The 24,570-nt window shown below is 46.1% G+C and overlaps 1 protein-coding gene across 2 annotated transcripts in view; it reads left to right on the top strand.

Moving 5' to 3' along the window:
• RCAN2 (regulator of calcineurin 2) overlaps positions 1-23,616 on the top strand; it is a 101,631-nt gene extending 78,015 nt beyond the window's left edge. For both annotated transcript variants that reach the window (XM_060257683.1, XM_060257689.1), the window contains exons 2-4: positions 9,357-9,530; positions 10,453-10,629; positions 23,437-23,616. In XM_060257683.1, coding sequence (XP_060113666.1) covers positions 9,357-9,530; positions 10,453-10,629; positions 23,437-23,586 — 501 coding nt within the window. In that variant the 3' untranslated portion in view covers positions 23,587-23,616. The remainder of the gene's footprint in view (positions 1-9,356; positions 9,531-10,452; positions 10,630-23,436) is intronic.
• Positions 23,617-24,570: the final 954 nt, after the last annotated feature.

Below are 24,570 nucleotides of genomic sequence, written 5' to 3'. Positions count from 1 at the left end.
GCCGCAATTTCCAGCTGGCAGGCACCGCCCCCAGTCCAACTCAGTTGTTCGGCGTTCGATGTTGGGGCGTTCGGCGTTGGGGCGTGCCTCGCGGCCGCCGGGCACAGCGTCAGCCTCGGCGTCAGTGCCAATTCCACCTCCAGTCCAACGCCCGGACCGCCGCCGCAGTTGGTTTATCAAACACCGCACGCTGCCTCGACTATGGTTACGGTCGGGCTGGAGCCGGAGCAGATCTCACCCCGGCTAGACTCGGCGTTTCAGCGTTTCAGACTCAGCGTTTCAAACCGGCGTTAGAGGCGTTCCCTTGGCACCCCGACTCTCCCAGGTAGTCCGTTGACTCACCCCCTACCAGGGATTGATATCAGTCTGTCTGGTTCTCTCAGGAAGTGGTGAAAATATAAGAAAAGGACCCTATTATAGAGTGCCCAGTAGACATTTCCCTCCCCGCCACACACTTTCTAAAGGGAGGGAGGGCCTCCATACCAGGAAATCCCCCTCCCTCTCTCACACACACACAAATACTTACTTGGTCTTCTTCCGGAGAACTGCCTGCTGAGAAAACGAAAGCAAAGAAGGGAGGGGCCGTTCTCCGAAGCCCTTCCTGTTTCCTCCTTCCTGCCCAGCCTTAAAGGGACAGGGATTTTACAAACTGCTCAGGAGCTCTACAACAGGAGCTCTATAGGTATGTTCTCCCCCCCTCCACCCCCCCACCCCCACCCCCCCGCTTCTCAATTTTTGAAGACCGGGAGATTAAGCTGGGAACCCAGAAGTCTCCCGCTAAAGCGGGGGGATTGGGAACCCTAGCGGAAACAATAAAGGGCTAGCTAGAGAGGGAAGTGGGTTCTCTCTGGAAAAGAAAAAAAGAGCTGGGAAGAGGCTGTAGTCATGAGGGGGAAGGGTGTGTATAGGGTTGCCAAGTCCCTCTGCTGCTCTGGTGGGGGACTCTTCTCTTGTGAGCACTTTGCACGCACAGTGCGATGATGTCACTTGGAAGTGATGTCATTGCACTGGGCACGTCATCCTGTGGACGCTTTACGGTTCACAGTAAAACTCTATGGTACCATAGAGTTTTAAAATCCATGAATCCTAGAGCGTCGGCAGTGCGGCATGTCCCAGCGTGATGATGTTGCTTCTGGGTGATGAATCCCAAATCGTGATGAAATCCCAAATTTTAAGGATCCAATTATCTGTAGACAAATTAAGATTAGATATCCAATTCTGGGCTATTATAGTTTTGGCAGCTTTTATAAGCGAAATAATGAGATAATTTGGACATTGAAGCCTTAACAGATTGCCAGTTATTTAGAATAATGTTATCCACTTGAAGCAGAGCAAAATTCCAGTCCTGGACTTAAAGACTTAAACTCTGATTCTTTTCACCTGATGCAGACTCCTGAAAGAAGAATATGAAAATTGCTGGATCCAACACCTGAAAATATGTTATATGAGTATAAAGGGGCGGGGGGGTGTTATGTTCTCCTTTTCGAATCTCCAATATAGTATTAGGAATTGTGTTTTTTCTATGTTTAATTTCGCCTGTTAGATTAGGTATAGATATATTTGTAGATTAGAGTAAAATAGGATATCAGGATATTAGGATAAATAATAGAAAATAGATAGATATTTGGAAGTTGAAGTTTACAAAGTTGATATAGAACTACGAGTAAGGTATTTTATTTAGTGAATTTAACTAGCTTTGGAAGTAAGTGATCAATCTTGAATCATCACTTAGTTTACATGATGAACTCACTTAAAATTATGACATACAACGTGCACGGTTTGAGGAACAAAATCAAACAAAAGTGCATATTAAAGCAAATAATGAAGGACAAACCAGATATTTTGTTTCTCCAGGAGACTCATCTAAAATCCAAAGTGTTAAACTCCTCCTGGTTTCCAATGCAACTTATAGCTCCTGGAAATTCAAAATCAAGAGGGGTCGCCATCTTAATAGCCAAACACCTCACGTTTGAAGTCCGAGACTCTTTAATCGATCCTCAAGGCAGGTTTTTGTTTGTAAAAGGCAGCTTAGACGGGCTCCTCTTAACATTGGCAACGTGCCCCAAATTTGAATCAATTCGACTTTTTGAAACAGTCTTTGCAACAATTACAATCTATGCAGTCCGAGAACGTAATCCTTGGCGGAGACTTTAATTTTATTTCTGATAAGTTCTTAGACAGAACCCATGTGCAGCCATACTGCAGAAAATTTAATAATACAGACACAGGTCTAGCCTCCGTATTAGAGAGTTTGGGGCTATACAATGCATGGCATCACTCACACCCAGATGAAAGAGATTATACATTTTATTCAGCAAGACATGATGTTTATACCCGTATTGATTATGTTCTCTTATCTCAAGCTTTAATGCAATATTTACTGGATGTACAAATTGGCATAAAAGTATGGTCAGACCATACACCAATTTTATGTGCTCTGAAACCATTCACAAAACCAAACACAACACGGGGATGGAATTTTGAGAAAAAAAAATTATTGGATGAGGCTATAAAAGACCAGATTGCCTTAGGCATACAAAATTACATTAAAGAAAATGATACACAGGAGGTCCCAATAAATACAATTTGGGAAGCCTCTAAGGCAGTAATCAGAGGCATTGTTTCTTCTTGCACAATCCACCTAAACAAGAAAGATGACAATTAATAATTGAAACACAGGAGAAAAAAAAAAAAAAAAATTAGAATCTTTACACAAAGCAACTGGCAGCCCATGCATATATAAGAAATCAGAAGCAGAACGGAAAATTTTACAGGATAGGGAGACTGAAGCAATCCATAAACCACTGATGTATGTTAAGCAAAGATATTGGAAAAGATCGCCTGGAGCGATAAAATTTTTGGCGTGGCGGGTAAAACAAAAGAGGCAAGCATCTCATATCGACTCACTTAGGGACGCTTATGGTTCGAAACAGGTAGAAACGCAAAACATTGTTAAAGTCGTGGCTGATTTTTTCACCAAATTAGATACCACTACAGGGCCTGACTTTTCTAAAATGCAGGGATTTTTCCCAATAAAGGGCTTGCTGCCCCGGCTGATTGACTCTCACAAACAACTGACGGAGAAGGCTATCACAGCTTCAGAGGTAATTGAAACTATACAACAACTAATACCTAACACTGCACCTGGCCGAGACGGCCTTCCCCCTGAATACTATAAAATTTTTAAAACTGAACTGGCTGGCCCCTTGACAACCTTATGTAACCACATTTTAGAATCTGGTTCCAGGCCTCAAACCTGGTCAGAAGCGAACATCATAACAATCCCAAAACTGAATAAAGATCGCCAAGACCCCACCTCCTATAGACCGATATCATTGCTGAATGTTGATAACAAAATTTTCACTAAGATATTGGCTAACAGGCTAAAAACCATTCTCCCGGACTATATAAAGCCAGACCAAACTGGCTTTATATATGAGAAATATTGCTGACAATACACGGCGGCTTTTAAAACTTATAGCTCATTGCAATACTGCATTCAGGGACAAAAAATCTATTGTCCATCCCTGGACCAAAGGAGGCTAGGTTGCAGCTGACGCGAGCTAGGGCCTTCTCAGTGGCAGCACCAGAACTGTGGAATGCTCTCCCGGAGGCCATAAGGGCCCTGCAGGATCTCTCTACTTTCCACAGGGCCTGTAAGACCGAACTGTTTTGACAGGCCTTTGAGATCTAACCAGGAGAGAGCTGCCACCCTGCATCATTATAGAGTACTATGTGATCACCGTTTATATTATATTGTAGTGATACAGCACCAAGAAATGAAATGTTTTTAAAAATTTTAAATTGTAATTATCTTCCATTGGTTTTAATCTGTAAAAATGAATGTTGTTATCTGCCCTGAGTCCGCTTGCGGAGAGGGCGGGATAGAAATTTAAAGTAATAAATAAATAATAAATAAATAAATAACCATCAGGAGGTCCTGCTTATTTCTTTAGATGCCACCAATGCATTTGATAATGTAGAGGTCCCATATCTGAAAATGGTAATAAATAATATGGGGTTTGGCACTAAATTTAAAAATGCTATCCATGCTTTATACAATAACCCATCGGCCAAACTACTGATTAATGGCTATTCATCAGAATCAATACCACGGCTGTCCCCGGTTCCCTTTGCTGTAGCCATCGAGCCTTTGGCTGAGGTGATTTGTATAAACCCGTCGATTCATGGAATAACTATAGAACAGTTCTGGTCGCCGCACCTCAAAAAGGATATTATAGCATTAGAGAAGGTGCAGAGAAGGGCAACTAGAATGATTAAAGGGCTGGAGCACTTTCCCTATGAAGAAAGGTTGAAACGCTTGGGACTCTTTAGCTTGGAGAAACGTCAACTGCGGGGTGACATGATAGAGGTTTACAAGATAATGCATGGAATGGAGAAAGTAGAGAAAGAAGTACTTTTCTCCCTTTCTCACAATACAAGAACTCGTGGGCATTCGATGAAATTGCTGAGCAGACAGGTTAAAACGGATAAAAGGAAGTACTTCTTCACCGGAAGGGTGATTAACATGTGGAATTCACTGCCACAGGAGGCGGTGGCGGCCACAAGCATAGCCACCTTCAAGAGGGGTTTAGATAAAAATATGGAGCAGAGGTCCATCAGTGGCTATTAGCCACAGTGTATGTGTGTATATAACATTTTTGCCACTGTGTGACACAGAGTGTTGGACTTGATGGGCCGTTGGCCTGATCCAACATGGCTTCTCTTATGTTCTTATGTTCTTAAATTACACATAAAATTATGTTATGTGCCGACGACATTGTCATTTGCTTAACTGACCCAACAGATTCCTTAACTGAGACACAATCTGTATTACAATAGTTCAGCGTGATCTCGGGACTATCTTTTAGCCAAACTAAATCGGGTATCTACCCAATTAACTTGCCTAAATCAAAAATATGCACTATCAAAAAATCTTTCCCCTACAATTGGATATCGAAAAAATGGAAGTACCTAGGAGTGACTGTCCCGGCAGACTTCACACAGCTATTTAATGTAAACTTTTTAACCCTATAGAAGAAAATCAGGAACTCTATAAAAAAATTGGAATGCCATGGCACTTACATGGACTGATAGGTTTGAGCTCACAAAACATTTCATTCTCCCAAAATATCTCTACCTATTTCGAACCATACCGCTTGAAATTCCTAGGAAATATACAGAAGCATGGCAAAAAAGAACTTACCCAATTCTTATGGACCAAAAAGAGACCACACATCAATAGGGTTGCCAAGTCCAATTCAAGAAATATCTGGGGACTTTGGGGGTGGAGCCAGGAGACATTGGGGCGGAGCCAGGAACAAGAGTGTGACAAGCATAACCGAACTCCAAGAGAGTACTGGCCATCACATTTAAAGGGACAGCACACCTTTTTAAATGTCTTCCTTCCATAGGAAATAATGAAGGATAAGGGCACCTTCTTTTGGGGCTCATAGAATTAGACCCCCTGGTCCAATCGTTTTGAAATTTGGGGGATACTTTGGGGAGAGGCACTAGATACTATATTGAAAATTTGGTGCCTCTACCTCAAAAAACAGCTCCCCCAGAGCCCCCGAAACCTCCAGATCAATTCCCCATTATACCCTATGAGAAGACATATCCCTCTCCCCCCCCTCCCCCTCCCCCCCCCCCGTTTCTGGGAAATCTGATGCAGGGGACAGAACTCACTCACCTCCGGGGGTGCAAAGGCACATGGTCCTTTGGGGGCGTGGCTGGGCTCCCCTCCCTTCACCGGCCAGCTGACTGGGGGCGGGAAGCAGCCTGAGAAAACGGAAGAGCTCTGGCTGCTGCGATCGGGGCTGGGTGGGAAGGGCTGCCGTTCTCCCCCCTCCCCTCCCCCCGCTTTCCCTTTTATGGCCAGCGGGGGGAGGAGGCTCCAAATCGGGAGTCTCCAGGCCTAGCGGGGGATTTGGGAACCCTACACATCAACCATAGAACTCTTATCAGAACAACATCCAACGCCTAGGTGTACCCAGTCTCCCTCTTAACTATGAGGCAGCTAATCTAGCCTCTCTATTAAAAGCCTTAATTTCACCAGACCTACCATGAGTTCAGATGAAACAACAAGCTACTGCACCTTTAAACTTATTGGACTTTTTATGGAATAGGAAAGCCTGTAATACAAAAAAAAAAGCCAAACACATTTATTTGCATACGGCCCCAAAGATCTGGAATAAATATAGGGAGAACTTTGCCCCAAATCTTTCACTCCTATCCTCATATATGAACCAGGAATGGTCCCCCCAAAGATACTGCAGAGATACTGACTTTGAGTTATAATCCAGGGCTCACCCAAATAGTAGATTTCTTTCATAAAGGGAAACTATTGGAGAAGGGCAAACTGGAACAAAAAATTAGTTATGAAATGTCTTGGCTTGACTACTTTCAAATAAGAAGGTTTTTTTTTCAACAGCCCAAATACAGAAAGCCTTATTCAGACCCTTAACAGAATTTGAAAAAGTTCTGCATGATTTACCTACCAAAGACTCCAAACTTATATCTAGACTATATAATGCCTTAACTAACGTAGGGCAGAAACCCCCATTGAAATATCAACTTCAATGGCAATTGGACTGCAACAGAAACTTTACTGCCAGAGACTGGAAAGATATCTGGTCTTCCCCGTCATACATTTCTAAAAGCCTTCCGGGTTAGACTACAGTCTTAGAAATTGATTATGAGATGGTACTTACCCTCTAATGTGCGTCACCATATCAACAGGGAGATAAGTCCAAACTGTATAAAACAATGCGGAGAAAAGGGTGACTATTTTCATTCCTGGTGGTCGTGCAAACACATACAAACTTATTGGAAACAATCAATAACATAGCTATCATTACAGATACTCACTCACCTTTACAACCTGAAGTCTTCCTTCTCGGGCAGTGGAGAGACCCTACAAGAGATAAAGTTAATACCGAAAGAATACATATTCTAATTTCAGCGGCACGTACCACATTAGCTGCACACCAGATAAACAAATCCCCACCAGCAATTCTGGAATGGCAACAACGTATTTGGGAATATTTTGTTATGTCAAAGATTTCTGTACAATCACAAACCGCTATAACAGAAAACTATGAAATTTTTTTCATTGCTGTTTGGTGCCCTATAGTAAGCTATCTGTCTGATCTAGATATTCTTCCAAGGAGAATGATATATAGTAAGATGCTATACTTCTAATTTTAAGCATTGAAAATAGCAACTTTAAGATTTGTAACCTTAAAATACCCACAGTAAATGTACTGATGGTTTTTTGCTTATTCTTTTATGTATACTTGTCTTCCTGAATTGATACTTTATGTAAAACTGTTTTTGGGATATTCTAAACCAAAATAAAGCTTGTTATATTTTTTTTTAAAAAAAGGAATGCGGTTCCGGCTGCTTGGTGTCAGGGTGTGTGACCTAATATGCAAATGAGTTCCTGCTGGGCTTTTTCTACAAAAAACCTGTGTGAGACAATGGTGATGTCAGAGGGTGTGGCCTAATATATGAGTTCCTGCTGGGCTATTTCTAAAAAAAAAAACACTGTGTGAAACAATGGTGATGTCAGGGGTGTGGCCTAATATGCAAATGAATTCCTGCTGGGCTTTTTCTACAAAAACCCTATGTGAAACTATGGTGGGTGCGGCCTAATATGCAAATGAGTTCCTGGTGGGCCTTTTCTATTTATTACTTTAAATTTCTATCCCACCCTCTCCGAAAGCGGACTCAGGGTGTGGCCTAATATGAAAAAAGCCCTGCGAATATGAATAAGCACTAGTCACTCGGGAAGCAGATTACGAAGTATGATTAAAAAAAGATTTGACTTACTTTAACAGCAAAGATGCCTAGTAAAACTGAATTCAGCAAAGCGGTCCACAGACAATGCTGAGGAAGAGGAATTATTATTAACAAGATTTTTACTACTCCTTTCTGCCCTCTCAGTGGCCATCAAGGCAGCTAGTGAATTAAAATATGCCATTACAATCTCATTTTAAAAGCCATTAAAACCAGCACATAAACGCGTCATTAAAGTAAGTTAAAACCAGAACGCTCATTTCATGTAATTTAGTTGATCTTTATAAAAAGCACTTCTTGGTTTTGGTGTTTAGATTTCTGTATGGAACAACACCGCCATCTATTTAAAAAAACAACACCTACCTCAGCTGTGGAATTATCTATAAAACAACCTTTAAGTGTTATTAGCTACTTCTATGCCTTGGTTTCAGTCAACAGCAGAAACAGCTGGTGAAGTTATCCTCGCTAAGAACACAAGAGAAGCCATGTTGGATCAGGCCAATGGCCCATCCAGCTAAACGCTGTGTCACACAGTGGCCAAAAAACCCAGGTGCCATCAGGAAGTCCACCAGCGGGACCAGGACACTAGAAGCCCTCCCACTGTTGCCACCCCACCAAGCACCAAGAATACAGAGCCCCAGACAGAGAGTTCTAACAATACGCTGTGGCTAATAGCCACTGATGGACCTCTGCTCCGTATGTTGATCCAGTCCCCTCGTGAAGCTGGCTATGCTTGCAGTCGCCGCCACCTCCTGTGGTATTCTCACTCTACCAGGCTTTTCCTGAGGATTAGTGACTAGCTGGAAGAAGTTTGACGGGTCAAGGCACGGATGTTCTTCCAGCTGGAGGTAGCTCTAGGTGCCCTTTGGCAGCTCAGGAAACAAAATTCCACAGCCACTGGAGCTGTTTTTACTGGAGAGAATCAGAACCTGGAAATTTCTGAGGACAGTCTTCAAAAACGTCGATTGTCATCTTTTAAAAAAGGACATCTAGGCACTTATATACAACAACAGGGTTGGGCTGTCCTCTTGTGTTCTGAATCAGCCTACATCTTACTGGTGTTCTTGGGAATGCACAACTGAGTTCCATGGTCTTTTAGAGCAGGGGTGGCCAACAGCAGCTCTCCAGATGTTTTTTTGCCTACAACTCCCATCAGCCCCAGCCAGCATGGTCAATGGCTGGGGCTGATGGGAGTTGTAGGCCAAAAACATCTGGAGAGCTACCGTTGGCCACCCCTGTTTTAGAGTAAAGGGCCGGGCATCATTTTTGTAGATAGCAAACACCAGTGTGGTCTCAATTTGCTACTTGTTGCACACAATCCATATTAGAACAGCATCTGTTCTGTGTGGTACAGCAATCCTAGCACCCAAAACGGTGAAAGTGGAATCAAACTCAGTGCCTTTTCTGTGCCATATTTCTACCCATTCATTTTTAATACTGTGCCACTGCAGGCTCCATATCTCCCCTTTTAACTCCACAAAGAAAAGGGCAGGAACTCATCTTGGACAAAAACGGCACAGGCTTCAAAGGTGACCAGAATCATTTTATGTTTGCAGGACAAATTTGAGGGCTTATTCCGCGCTTATGACGACTGCGTGACGTTTCAGCTCTTTAAGAGTTTCCGGCGGGTACGGATAAACTTCGGCAACCCCAAATCAGCTGCTCGAGCCAGAATAGAACTTCACGAAACGCAGTTTCGGGGGAAGAAGTTAAAACTGTACTTTGCGCAGGTAAGAATGTTTTTACTTTGAGAAAAACGGTTGGACCTTCCAGGGAGGGGGTACCCCCAAAGCAGCATATAATTAGGACTGGCCAGAACATCACAACACAAAGCAGAAATTTAGAGCACGGGGTAGAGTTGTTTCAGGACATGATGGAAACTTCTTATTTTTCTATCAAGCCCTGAAACATCTTCCCCCCCACCTCTTCTTCCCTTTGGGTGTGTTTATGTTCAGAAAAGCCAACCTGAAGAGGAAGCCAGTGTGGGGTGATGCTTTAACTCAGGGGTGCCAAACTCATTTTGTTATGAGGGCCGGATCTGACATAAATGAGATCTTGTCAGGCCAGGCCATGTGTGTACCTATTTAAGATCAGGTAGCAGAGATATAAACTTCGGCCCTGGGCCCTGTGCTAAATGGAACACACTTGTGAGCTGCAGTGGGTGTGACCCAGCAGTATATGATAGGGGTGACCACATCGCAGCTCGGAGCCGCACGTGGCCCTTTCACACCTATTGTGTGGCTCTTGAAGCCCCCCACCATCCCATCGGCCTGCTTGGAGAAGGCCTTTTTCTCTTTACATCACTTCTCCAAGCCAATCCAGCTGGTGGCTTGGATAATGCATTTAAAGTTGAAGTTGCTTTCTTTCCACCTCTCTCTCCCCATCTATTTCCTCCCTTCCTCCCTCCCTCTCTCCCTTCTCTCAAACATCTGACATTCATATCTTGCAGCTCTCAAACATCTGACGTTTATTATTCTGGGTGACTCTTACGTTAAGCAAGTTTGGTCGCCCCCATATAGATGCAATCATGTACATGACAGATTTGTCCTTCCTGATATTTATTTGCAAATAGATACTCTGCCTTTAGCACTTCGGGTCTTCTCTTCGTTGAAACAAGTTTCCCAAATTGGGTTTTCTCATTCTTCTAAAAAGGTCCAGGCCTCCGAGACCGACGGGGACAAGCGGCATTTGGCGCCCCCCCAGCCGGCAAAACAGTTTCTCATCTCGCCTCCTGCCTCCCCTCCCGTCGGCTGGCAGCCGGTCAGCGATGCGACGCCGGTCATCAACTACGACCTCCTTTGTGCCGTTTCAAAACTGGGGCCAGGTGAGGTGCATGATTGCTTGTAGCTTTGAAAAGCATGCCTTTCAAAGGGATTTGTCCTGGATTGGTTCTGTGTATTAACCCCCCCCCCCCCCCAATTCTTCCCTTCAGTCACATAGTGTGGATCTTGAGGTGACATTCTTGGACAAACTCATGCCTCAGATTCAGCAGGAGCTCACAGGAGCAGAGCTCCTGAACCTTTCTGAGGGTTCCCCCTCCTCCCCCCCACCTACCTTGTCCATTGAATAGTAAGTGCAGCTGCATAAGAAGAAGAAGAAGAGGATATTGGATTTATATCCCGCCCTCCACTCCGAGTCTCAGAGTGGCTCACAATCTCCTTTATCTTCCTCCCCCACAGACACCCTGTGAGGTGGGTGAGAGAGCTCTCACAGCAACTCCCCTTTCAAGGACAACTCCTGCGAGAGCTATGGCTGACCCAAGGCCATTCCAGCAGCTGCAAGTGGAGGAGTGGGGAATCAAACCCGGTTCTCCCAGATAGGAGTCCACACACTCAGGGCTTTTTTTTGAGCAGGAACGCACAGGAACACAGTTCTGGCTGACTTGGTGTCAGAGGGTGTGGCCTAATAGGCAAATGAGTGTATGCTGGGCTTTTCTACAAAAAAGTCCTGTGCACACTTAACCACTACACCAAACTGGCTCTCCCTGGATTAGGAGAGCGGGCAGCCAGCCAGCCACCAGGAGCTTTGCCACACCCCCAGCAGCCTTCATTAACCCCTGGAGAAGCCCACGCCACCCTTTCTCCACTTCTGATGTGATTTGGGGTGGCAGGTGGCTGGCTGACCTTTTGATGTGGGGAGGACGGCTCAGGAGAGCCCCAGGCAAGTGAGGCCTGCTTGGGCTGGCTGGATCTCTAGCCATCCCAAGCAGACCTCACTCACCTGGAGCTCTCTTTTCTTGCATCGGGTTGCTTTTGGCTGGGGGAGGGGGCAGCATATGCTAGTGAGTTATGCTAATGAGCTCCGCCACCTGTTTTTCTACAAAACAACCCCTGGACAAACTTATTGGCTGTTGGTGGGTACACGAGAGAGGGCCTTTGCAGTGGTGGGCCCATGATGATGGAACTCTCTCCCCTGGGAGATGTGCCTGGCTCCCTCACTTTTGATCCTTAAGAAGCAGTTGAAAGCTGGTTTGATTTAGGACTGTGCTTGGTTATGTCTACCAGCCATCCCGAGTTGTGATTTTGCATTCTAATGTATTTTATGTGTTTTATCTATGTCGTAAGCCGACTTAAGCTCCATAAGGAAAAAAGGCAGCTAATAAATGTTCTGAATAAGTTAAATGAATAAATAGATCATTTACGTGGCATTTTCCCCCCCTTGTCTTAGCAGCTTTTATAGAGTACTGCCAATTCCTTCCCTTCCCTGTTCCCAGATTTTTTAAGCAATTGTATCTTGTGCAGATGTGAAATATACAGGGCTTTTTCTTAGCAGGAACATAGTTCCGGCTGGCTTGGTATCAGGGTGTGCCCTCATATGCAAATGAGTTCCTGCTGGGCTTTTTCTCCAAAAAGTCCTGTGTTAAGCAATGGTGGTGTCGGGGGTGTGTGGCCTAATATGCAAATGAGCTCCTGCTGAGCTTTTTCTCCAAAAGAAGCCCTGGAAATAATACAGTGTTCTAGTTGCAAAATAATTAAGTCTGAAATTTCGGGAGGGTAATCCTGCGAAACAATCACTATGGCGGAAGGTTATAAAGGAGATTGTTAGCCGCTCTGAGACCAGTTTCGCACTAGACTTTTAATCCTGGTTTAGCCCAGTCCCAAAGCTGACATTATACGCTAAAATCAGAGAGTTACGGAGTCATAGGTTTTTCTGATTCTAGTGTAAAATGTCAGCTTGGGGACAGGGTTAAACCAGTGTTAAAGGTCTAGTGGGAAATTGGTCTCAGTCTCTGATTCAGAGAGAAGGGCGGGGTATAAAAATGCAGTCTTCTTCTTCTTCTTCTTGACTGCCAGTGCTGCATAAATGCCCCCCCCCCCAAACACACACACACACATATAAGCACTGCTGCTGCGGCATTACAGAAGGAGACATTTAGACCCGTTATCTGGCTCATAAACCCATTCCTGCTTTGGAGCTGCTGAAACGTGAAACGTTCTTAGTTATTCTGCTCTCTGGGAAAGCGTTTCACAAAGGTCGTGTTCTCCCTCCTTTGGAGGAGCCGGCGGGCAGAGATAGGACAGCAAGGCATCGTTGGGAGGAGCTTTTCCGCCTCCCCGCTCCTCCCCCCCGCCCAAGTGCTATTTTTAGCATACATGGGTGAGATCAATTTTAGTTAAGTGCAGATGACAGTTTTCAAATGAGCTGCAGCTGAACGGCGCAAGCCTGCTCTCCTTCGCGTTTTTATTTCCAGAACAAGGGCAGAAAGGCTGTTTTCCCATCACGTCCTTTCAAATGTCCCTCCCGGAGCTGGTAAATGCCTGTTTTACGCAGTGCATTCATTTACATTTCATAAACTGGAGCTATAATTATTGCCTCTTTCTCCTCCCCTTCCCCCCCGCTCCGGCTGCTAATGTTTTGGAATTTATTTTTGCAAGGTGTGTACTTGTGGCACAGCCTCAGAAATAAATCCACAAATAAATCACAGCCTCTTGAATAAATCCACTGAGCCCTACAAAAAGTATGTGGGTTTCAGCAGGTAGCTGCGTTGGTCTGCAGTCAAACAGATGAAGCTGCCTTATATTGAATCAAGACTCTTGGCCAGGGGTGGCCAGACTGTGGCTCAGAAGCCACGTGTGGCTCTTTCACCCGTGGTGTGTGGCTCTTGAAGCCTCTGTCACCCTGTCGGCCAGCTTGGAGAAAACATCTGTCTCTTTAAATCACTTCTCCAAGCCAAGCCAGTTCGCAGCTCGGAGAATGCATTTAAAGTTGAATTTTCTTTCTTTCCATCCCTCCCTCCCCATCCATTTTCCTTCCTTCCTTCCTTCCTTCCTTCCTTCCTTCCTTCCTTCCTTCCTTCCTTCCTTCCTTCCTTCCTTCCTTCCTTCCTTCCTTCCTCCCTTCCTCCCTTCCTCCCTTCCTCCCTTCCTCCCTTCCTCCCTTCCTTCCTCCCTTCCTCCCTTCCTTCCTTCCTTCCTTCCTTCCTTCCTTCCTTCCTTCCTTCCTTCCTCCCTCCCTCCCAGCTCTCAAACATCTGGTGTTTATTCTATGTGGCTCTGGTATTAAGCATATATGAACATATGAAGCTGCCTTATACTGAATCAGACCCTGGGTCCATCAAAGTCAGTATTGTCTTCTCAGACTGGCAGCGGCTCTCCAGGGTCTCAAGCTGAGGTTTTTCACACCTATTTGCCTGGACCCTTTTTGGAGATGCCGGGGATTGAACCTGGGACCTTCTGCTTCCCAAGCAGATGCTCTACCACTGAGCCACCGTCCCTCCCCTGCCCTTGTCCATCAAAGTCAGCATTGTCTACTCAGACCATCAGCGGCTCTCCAGGGTCCCATCACCCACTGCATGTTCCTCTTAACTGGAGATGCTAGGATCGAACCTGGGGCTTTCTGCATGCCAAGAAGATGCTCTGCCAATGAGTCCACAGCCCCTCCTCCAACAACAATTTGGTGAGAGTCCAGTAGCACCTTAGAGACCAACAAGACTTTTCAGCCTATGAGCTTTTGAAAGTCAAAGTGACAAAGGGAATTCTTTACTCTCGAAAGCTCATACCCTGGAAAGCCTGTTTGTCTCTAAGGCGTTACTGGACTAACAGGGGCCGACATTCTTAGCTTCCAGGGCTTTTTTTGTAGCAGGAACTCCTTTGCATATTAAGCCACACACCCCGCCCCCCCCCCGATGTAGCCAATCCTCCAAGAGCTTACAGGGCTCTTAATCAGGGGTGCAATTCTAGCAGGAGTTCCTTTGCATATTAGGCCACACCCCCTTGATGCAGCCAATCCTCCTGGAGCTCCTTTGCATATTAGGCCACACCCCCTTGATGCAGCCAATCCTCCTGGAGCTTACAGTAGACCCTGTAAGCTCTTGGAGGATTGGCTGTATCAGGGATGTGTGGCCTAATATGCAAAGGAGTTCCCGCTACAAAGAAAGCCCTGTAACTGAATCTGAAATGGTGTCCCAGGATTCATTAGGCTGTACAGAGCCTACAGTGGTTCTACCCTTTCAGAATTCATGTCCGGTTATGGGTTCTATGCTGTGTTCCCATCTCCAATGGTTACAAAAGATCTTTTTCTCTCCCACCCCCTCCCCCAAAGAACAAAGTGACCTACGTTCTCGGTGGAACGCTCTCCATGAAAGGGGAAAGTCCATTAGCGGAAGAAATGGCTCCAAGCCCAGGAAATGCTTGATCATGATTCACAGCTGTGACCGGGCGGCAGAAATACCGCTGTTGTGCCTGGCTTGCTGATTTTTCAGGCCCCAGGAAACGGTCTTGTGGCCAGGTTGGCGCTTCATCGGATAAGAGGAGATTGTCCTTGAGAGCCTGTTGCGCTGCCCTGCAACCGCATTGCAATGGCTGTTGCACAATTTCCAGATTCTTTTCGAAAACAGCAAAAAAGTGCTGTGTTACACCTTGTAAGAATGTGTGTTTTATGCCTGTGCGTGTTTTATGACTGTGCGTGTTTTATGACTGCCAGCCATTACAAGTATTAATGTCCTCTCCTCAGCACTGGCTGTTTTTCACATTTTATGCTTCTGAACATACATGGAACATGAGCTGGGGCAGCCTACGCTTTCTCCTGAGACCTGCTCCCAGTGAACAGGACCGCTTTCAGGGGCTGTTGTCTGCATCACACTGGGTTATGGTTGCCTGAGCTTGAGACAGGCACTCCTTGCAAATCAGGATCCTGAAGCCTGGAAGAAGTGGCCCGTCACGATGCTAGGCACATAACAACTTTTAACAAAGAGATGCAAATAAAGGAGTCTGGAGTGAGCTAGTAGGAGCAACTGTTGCTTGCTAGGGGGTCAACTGAGTGTGTGTAATGAGTGAAGAGCCTGTGCTGTTTGTGACTGTTCTTGCAATAAAGTGTTCTTGGTTGATTCAGAGCTGGCTGAACTAACTTTATAATAGGGGATAAAAAAATAAAACTTTGCAAAACTGATAAATGGTAAAACCTTACTAGTTGAAATTCGCCATTAAGGAGTGAGAACCGGAAGTCTTATAGATTTTAAATTGCGGTGGGTCTCTCCTTGGTTAACTAGTTAGAAATTATTATTAACATTTCAGTGAGATTATGATTGCTGAGTGCTTTGCTCCTGAGACAGTTATTTCAGGTTCAGTGTCTGCTAACAAATGAGAAATTGCCCGTGGCTCCAATGGCAGTTGATATTTCAATAGGATAAGATATATTCAATAGGACCTAAAAACTGTCCATTGAGAGCAAAACAGTAACAAGTGCATCATGGGGTGTTTTTACACTGACAGTTTGTGACTCTATCACCACATTGGAAACTCACCTTTTATATTACCCAGCGTTCTCACAACTGTTTTGCATCATTGCTGCCTGAAGCATCTACATTTGTTTCGGTGAGATGAGTTTCGGAGCTGCTGCTGCAACGTTTTTCTTGACATTAGTTTTGATCCGGTCATTTCTCTACAGGCGTTTCAAACTTGTATTGTAGAAGTTTTCATGCATTTTAAAAGACTCCTCCGAAAGCCACGAGGTGCAGTAATCTGCATGAGAACCAACAGCACTTTACATTTTTACATATCACTGCTTGCCTCATCTAGTCATTTAAATTCGTATTGTTTTTGCAGTGTTGACACAGTTTCCAAGCAATCGTATACATTTAACTAAGCACTGGTATTCCGGCTGCCATCTGATCAGAGACACCCCCCCCAAATTGAAACGCTTAAATGTAAAAAGAAAATAATTAAAGCGGAACAGTGGCAGGCGATTTGAAGACTCTAAGGGTGTTTTTACATTCAGTTTGATCCAGAGTTTTAGAGTCTTCAAATCGCCTGCCACTGTTCCGCTTTAATTATTTTCCTTTTACATTGGTAGATTTGCTTTGCTCATTTTGCGTAGCCAAACTTCTATATTTCCTGCTGAAAGCATTTCAATTTTGGGGGGGGGGGGGGGGTGTCTCTGATCAGAGGGCAGCCGGAATACCAGTGCTTAGTTAAATGTATACAATTGCTTGGAAATCATGCCAACATTGCAAGAACAATACAAATTTAAATTACAAGATGAGGCAAGCAATGATATGCAAAAATGTCAAGTGCTGTCAGTTCTCATGCAAATTACTGCCCCTTGTGGTGGCTTTTGGAGGAGTCTTTTAAAACGCATGGCAACTTCTACAATACAAGTTTGAAACGCCTGTAGAGAAAAGACCGGATCACAACTAGTGTCGAGAAAAACGTTGCAGCGGCAGCGCCGAAACTCGTCTCACCGAAACGAATGCAGATGCTTCGGGCAGCAACGATGCAAAACCGTTGTGAGAACGTTAGGTAATGTAAAAGGTGAGTTTCCAATGCGGTGATAGAGTCACAAACGGTCAGTGTAAAAACACCCAAAGACTGATTTCCCACTAGCCTTACCTCTTCTCTCACTCTCCTCTTCTCTGCGGGGCTTCTGTCGGATTTCACACTATCTACCCGGGGGCTGCAACTTGCTCCGGCTCTTTCGCGCGGCAAACGAGATCCTCTGAAAACCTCTTTCTCTTTCCCTGCACGAGAAAGGTGAAGCTAGTTGCAGCGCTGGGGCAGATAGTGTGAAATCCGACGGAAGCCCCGCGGATAAGAGGAAGGTGAGCGAGGTAAGACTAGTGGGGAATCGGTCAGAGGTGGTTTGCCATTGTCTGCCTTTGTGTGGCAACTCTGGGCTTCTTTGGTGGTTTCCCACCAAGGACTAACCAGGGCTGACCTTCCTTAGCTTCCAAGATCAGATCAGCCTGGACCACAGCCGCATTTCAAGCGGAAAGCAGATTATCTCAGGGGAGGGACGGTGGCTCAGTGGTAGAGCATCTGCTTGGGAAGCAGAAGGTCCCAGGTTCAATCCCCGGCATCTCCAACTAAAAAGGGTCCAGGCAAGTAGGCGTGAAAAACCTCAGCTTGAGACCCTGGAGAGCCTCTGCCAGTCTGAGTAGACAAGACTGACTTTGATGGACCGAGGGGCTGATTCAGTAGAAGGCAGTTTCATATGTTCATATATATATATGGGAGGGACGGTGGCTCAGTGGTAGAGCATCTGCTTGGCAAGCAGAAGGTCCCAGGTTCAATCCCCGGCATCTCCAACTAAAAAGGGTCCAGGCAAATAGGTGTGAAAAACCTCAGCTTGAGACCCTGGAGAGCCTCTGCCAGTCTGAGTAGACAAGACTGACTTTGATGGACCCAGGGTCTGATTCAGTAGAAGGCAGCTTCATATGTTCATATATATATATATGGGAGGGATGGTGGCTCAGTGGTAGAGCATCTGCTTGGCAAGCAGAAGGTCCCAGGTTCAATCCCCGGCATCGCCAACTAAAAAGGATCCAGGCAAGTAGGCGTGAAAAACCTCAGCTTGAGACCCTGGAGAGCCTCTGCCAGTCTGAGAAGACAATACTGACTTTGATGGACTGAGGGGCTGATTCAGTAGAAGGCAGCTTCATATGTTCATATATGACTATCAAAATCAGGTGTCTTTTGACAATGAGCCTTGGGGAAAGTCCAGAAAAGGGCAACTAGAATGATTCAAGGGTTGGAACCCTTTCCCTATGAAGAAAGGTTAAAGAGCTTGGGGCTCTTGAGCTTGGAGAAACGTCGACTGAGGGGTGACATGATAGAGGTTTACAAGATTATTCATGGGATAGAGCAGAGGTCCCCAAACCCTGGGCTGGGGACCAGTACCGCCCCCCAATGGCACCTCCTCTTTCCCTGTTTTCACCATTTTAAGACCGGGGAAGGGAAGGCCCCTTCCCCAACCTTAAAATGGTGAAAATGGGGGGAGGTGGAGGTGATGAGGCTGCGCCGATGGTGGTGGTGAAGGAGGTAGGAGGAAAATGGAGGGGGCAGGCGATGAGGCTGCACTAGCAGCGGAGGAAGGAGGAAAACGGCGGGAGGGGGAGGCTGCACATGGTGGTGATGAGGGAGGAAAACAAGAGGAGGAAGTGGTGAGGCTGCATGGATGGCGGCGGTGAAGGAGGGAGGAGGAAACGCCACGAGGGGGAGGCCGAATTGGGTGCTCCCACCCTACCGGCCCTGGGGCCATGGTCAGCAGGCCGGCCCTGGGGCCGGTCCCCGGGGCCAAAAAGGTTGGGGACCACTAGGATAGAGAAGGTAGAGAAAAAAGTACTTTTCTCCCTTTCTCACAGTACAAGAACTTGTGGGCACTCGATGAAATTGCTGAGCAGTCGGGTTAGAACGGATAAAAGGAAGTACTTCTTCACCCAAAGGGTGATTAACACGTGGAATTCACTGCCACAGGAGTTAGTGGCGGCTACAAGCATAGACAGCTTCAAGAGGGAATTGGAGAAACATATGGAGCAGAGGTCCATCGGTGGCTACTAGCCACAGTGTATTGTTGGAACTCTCTGGGGGAGTGATGCTCTGTATTCTTGGTGCTTGGGGTGAGGGAGGGAACAGTGGGAGGGCTTCTAGTGTCCTGGCCCCACTGATGGATCTCTAATGGGACCTGGTTCTTTTGGCCACTGTGTAACATAGAGTGTTGGACTGGATGGGCCATTGGCCTGATCCAACATGGCTTCTCTTATGTGACATAGAGTGTTGGACTGGATGGGCCATTGGCCTGATCCAACATGGCTTCTCTTATGTTCTTATGTGACACAGAGTGTTGGACTGGATGGGCCATTGGCCTGATCCAACATGGCTTCTTTTATGTTCTTATGTGACACAGAGTGTTGGACTGGATGGGCCATTGGCCTGATCCAACATGGCTTCTCTTATGTTCTTATGTGACACAGAGTGTTGGACTGGATGGGCCACTGGCCTGATCCAACATGACTTCTCTTATGTTCTTATGTGACACAGAGTGTTGGACTGGATAGGCCATTGGCCTGATCCAACATGGCTTCTCTTATGTTCTTATGACACAGAGTGTTGGACTGGATGGGCCACTGGCCTGATCCAACATGACTTCTCTTATGTTCTTATGTGACATAGAGTGTTGGACTGGATGGGCCACTGGCCTGATCCAACATGGCTTCTCTTATGTTCTTATGTGACACAGAGTGTTGGACTGGATGGGCCACTGGCCTGATCCAACATGGCTTCTCTTATGTTCTTATGTGACACAGAGTGTTGGACTGGATGGGCCATTGGCCTGATCCAACATGGCTTCTCTTATGTTCTTATGTGACATAGAGTTTTGGACTGGATGGGCCACTGGCCTGATCCAACATGACTTCTCTTATGTTCTTATGTGACACAGAGTGTTGGACTGGATGGGCCATTGGCCTGATCCAACATGGCTTCTCTTATGTCCAAAATGGGCGGAAAAGGCTCTCTCAGCATCTCTGTCTCTGTCTCTGTCTCTCTCTCTCTCTGTGTATTGCAGCGGAGCTGCATGTAGATGACAATAACCAACGTGGACCCGGGAGCTGGTTGACAGCACTGACGTCAGCCCGTAGCTGCAAAATTAACTGGAGCCTGCAGGGAAAATAAGCAAAGCAGACCCTTATAATTTCTCCGCGCCATTCGGCCAAGCAGTGATTTCCCCCTTTACATGTTATCCTGTCAGCCAGGCCATTAGTGCTTGACAGCTTCCAGCTCAGAGAAGAACCCTCAAAACAGAATTGTGAAATTGTCCATTTGCATTGTAGCCGCTGTGATAAAAAATATTTCTTCTAGGATAAAATCAGATGTATAGCTCTTGTCTGCGAGTATGCAAAATCAAGTTGTTCCATTACCTTCCAGGCTGAGAATCGCTTCGGACCTTTCCTTTTTCTTTGCGCGGAGACTTTGTATAGAAAGCCATGCGTAGCGTATGAAAGGCAGCCTTGATTCTTCGTTCTGTTGTGGGTGCAAGAATTATTTATTCAGGGTTGTGGCTTAATGGAAGAGTCTCTGCTTTCCTTGTAAGAAGACCCCAGGTTCAATCCCTGGCTTTTAAAAGGACCAGACAACATGGTGTTTCTGAGTAGGGGATTTTATTTTACCTACTTTCAGTAACTGCAGACAGGACAGTGAAACACCTAGCCGGAGCAAACGCTCTTCTAAAGCTTTTTGTTTCCACAGAAGTCAGATAATGCTACTGGCTCTAGTAAGTTGCATTAAATAACTTCAGGACAGGCTTTTGGAACCCGAGTGCAGGAAGGAGACTAGAGAGGGAAACAGGAAATTGGCACAAGGTGCTCGGTTTCCAGTTTGAGTTGAGAAACCCACTGCCTCGTTAACTTCACACTTAGGATACCTTATGACATAGACATCATTCTCCTATCCCAACGTTTATTGCCTTTGCTGTTGCTTCTGCCCAGTCAACACAAACTAGCAATCACCAGACCTCCAACTTGTGATTCTCTTAATCTGCTAAAAAGATTTCCACTATTTTGCATACTAATTAACTGCCCACTTCCTCTATGCGTAAGACTGCTTTCCATCCCCTCCCATCCCATCCCATTGTCTGATGAAGTGTTCTTCTAGCACACAGAAGCTTACATTGTGAAGAAAACATTGTTGGTGCGACTGGGCTCCAACTTAGTTCCATAATTTGAAATTGTGGGCAATTCTAGCTAATCTAGCTATGCTAGATCTAGCTATCTAGCTAATCTAGCTAATCTAGCTATGCTAACGACCAAACCCTTCACCTGTCACCCTGTAGGGTGATCTTCAGATCTTCTTCACAAGGCTGCACTACAGACCTTGCATATTCCATCATAAATGGAGATCCGGGCCCTGCGGGATCTGGTTCAATTCCACAGGGCCTGTAAAACAGAGCTCTTTAGCCAGGCAGTGGGCGTCGCTTGTTGCCGGCCTCCCCCCCTCATTCCATCCCTCCTTCCATCCCAGCACTACAAGATCTGCTGGACCTGGACAATAGGTCACATCTGTGAGACAGAATTCTGCCATCTTAGTCTTTGTAATCTTTGATTTTATATTTTTTTAAATTGGTCTTTTGGCGCAGTGTTAAAGCTGCAGTACTGCAGTCCTAAGCTCTGCTCATGACCTGAGTTCAATCCTCGGCGGAAGCTGGGTTTTCAGGTAGCCGGCTCGAGGTTGACTCAGCCTTCCATCCTTCCGAGGTCGGTAAAATGAGTCCCCAGCTTGCTGCGGGGGGTGGGGGGGTGTAGATGACTGGGGAAACTACCCCGTAAAAAGTCTGCCGTGAAAATGTTGTGAAAGCAACATCACCCCAGAGTCATAAATGACTGGTGCTTGCACAGGGGATCTTTTTCCTTTACTGTTTTTACTGTTGACTGTTTTTATGATGTAACCCGCCCTGAGCCTGTTCTAGGGGAAGGGCGGGCTAAAAATCGAATGAATAAACAAATAAATAATGCAAACAAAGTTAAAATAAGGTAACTTGCACACCTCTGGACAGGCCAGTCTTCATGAGCAGGGAGCTGTATTGAAGGCTGATGCTAGGGTTTTTGGTGCCCTAGGTGAGCTGACAGCTAGTGTGCCCCCCCCGATTTGTTTTTTTTTTTAAACAGAGAATTGTAGAAGAAATGAAGAAACTTGAAATTATTTACACTTTTAATTTACAGGTTTTTATTTGAATTTTTTTTTTTTTAAAGTAAGATTAAGCAATAAAAATTGTGAGAGTACTACTTGATCCTTTAAGCTGGAGGTGCCAGGGATGAGACCTTCACATGACCATTTCTACTTGATCTTTTTAGTTTGAGGTGCCAGGGACAAGACCTCGTGCATGCAAGAAAGATGCTCTGCCACTGAGCTATGGCTGCCACCCCATGGCTCTATTAAAGCAGAGTAGGAAGGCTGAGTGGCAGCAGGCAACTTCAACAGGAGCCAGGTTTCGGAAACTGTAATTGGGTCTTCTTCAGCTTTTACAATTGGTTAATTTAGCCCTGCCGGGATCTGAGGAATGCACTGCACAGGTGCTATCCGCTTTCATGTTTCCTGGGTCTGAAACAGGCCAAGGAAACACAAAACCGGCTGGGCAGCGTCTGCGCTTCATTAAACCTGCTTTCCATTGGGGGAGGCAGGCTCCAAAGAGCACATTAGCTGCATGTGGGGAGAGGGGGTGCCTAGTGGTGCACCCTAGGCCAGGTGGCGCCCTAGGTGGCCACCTACTTGGCTTACCCCCACACACTGACCGTGTGTGTGTCTCTTTGACACCAATTTCGCACCACAGCACCAAGTTTCACATCTACACATTGCTGGATATTGCCTCTGAACAACTAGGTTTTCCCAATCCAGTCGTGACTAATTCCTGGAGTGCATCAATAGCACACAGTCCCAAAATGTGTGGATGATGCCCAAAAGTGTCTAAAATGTACTGATAGGGGGAGGAGTCTCAGCTAATAGAAGGAAGAGAGGCTTGGCTCAGTAGCTCTGCTGTGTGATTGAGAGAGCCTGGCAAAGCAAGCTCTCCCTCCTCCCTTCCTCCCCAAGGGAGGAGCCTCAGCCAATGAAGAAAATAGAGGTTTCGCTCTGTAGCTCCTGTGCAATTGAGCAAGCCTGGCAAAGCAAGCTCTCCTCCCCCCCATTCCTTTACGAGGCAGGAGCCTCAGCCAATGGAGAAAAGAGAGGCTTTGCTCTGTAGCTCCTGTGCAATTGAGCAAGCCTGGCAAAGCAAGCTGTTATGCAGAAGGAAGCAAGAGAGAGGGAGAAGGAAGCAGATGACAGCCAGTTGCTCAGGGGCCTGATAGGAGCCCGCCAAGGGTCTAATTCGGCCCGCAAACCGCATGTTTGACACCCCTGTTCTAAACGCTTGTCTTTTCTTGCAGGTGAGAAATATGAGTTGCACGCAGGCACAGAGTCCACCCCGAGCGTCGTGGTGCAGATCTGCGACAGCGACTCAGAGGAAGACCCAAAGAATTCGCCAAAGCCCAAAATTATTCAGACTCGGCGTCCAGGCCTGCCTCCTTCGGTGTCCAACTAATGGTCTCCCGCAGAAGCCTCTGTTCTCCCCTCTGCTTTCGTCCCGTCATGTTTTTTTCCATGGGCTTTGTTTTTTTGTGAAAGAGCAAGTCCTTGCCAGGGAAGTCGCGGCTTGTCTGAGCTTAGCGGAGTGTTCTGTCCTGCGGCTGTAAGGTCCAACTTAGCGAAAGGAGTTAGAAAAAATATTCTTTGTCACCGCCATGGTTAGGGTTGGCAGCTCTGGATTGGGAAATACCTGGATATTGGGGGGGGGGGGGGGTGGAGCCTGAGGAAGCGAAGTTTGGGGAAGAGAGGGGCCTCAATGGGGTACAGGGCTTCTATTGTAGCAGGAGCTCCTTTGCATATTAGGCCACACCCTCTGATGTAGCCAATCCTCCAAGAGTTTACAGGGCTGTTAGTACAGGGCCTACTGTAAGCTCTTGGAGGACTGGCTACATTGGGGGTGTGGTCTAATATGCAAAGGAGCTCCTGCTACAAAAAAAGCCCTTTTGCTATCCCATAGAAGTAGTTAAGTACGTGTGTAGATCTCCACTGGATCGTACCTTGCACTGTTTTAAAAATGGCACAGTCTTTATGTTTCCCACTGAGGTTCAGTCTTGCCTGTGCCTGTCTGCCAAAGTGTTACTGGCTACGCTGGTGAACACAATCCATGGCAGATGCTTTGGCTTGTTGAACCGGCCATCCTTCAGGATTTTATATTCCTATTGTTTTCTTCATTGTTTTAGGTCTAGCATCCATCGCTTCAGCTTACTTAAAATAGCTGCGACCAGGGTTTTTTGAGCAGGAATGCACAGTAACTCAGTTCCGGCTGGTTTGGCATCAGCAGGTGTGGCCTGATATGGAAATGAGTTCCTACTGGGCTTTTTCTACAAATAAGCTGTGCGTGAAACAATGGTGATGTCATGGAGTGTGGCTTAATACGCAAATGAGTTCTTACTGGGTTTCCCCCCTACAAAAACGCCCTGTGTGAAACAATGGCGATGTC

This window comes from Heteronotia binoei, chromosome 1, assembly GCF_032191835.1.
Source record: "Heteronotia binoei isolate CCM8104 ecotype False Entrance Well chromosome 1, APGP_CSIRO_Hbin_v1, whole genome shotgun sequence".
Taxonomy (NCBI): Eukaryota; Metazoa; Chordata; class Lepidosauria; order Squamata; family Gekkonidae; genus Heteronotia; species Heteronotia binoei.
This window is presented reverse-complemented; position numbering and strand designations above follow the sequence as displayed.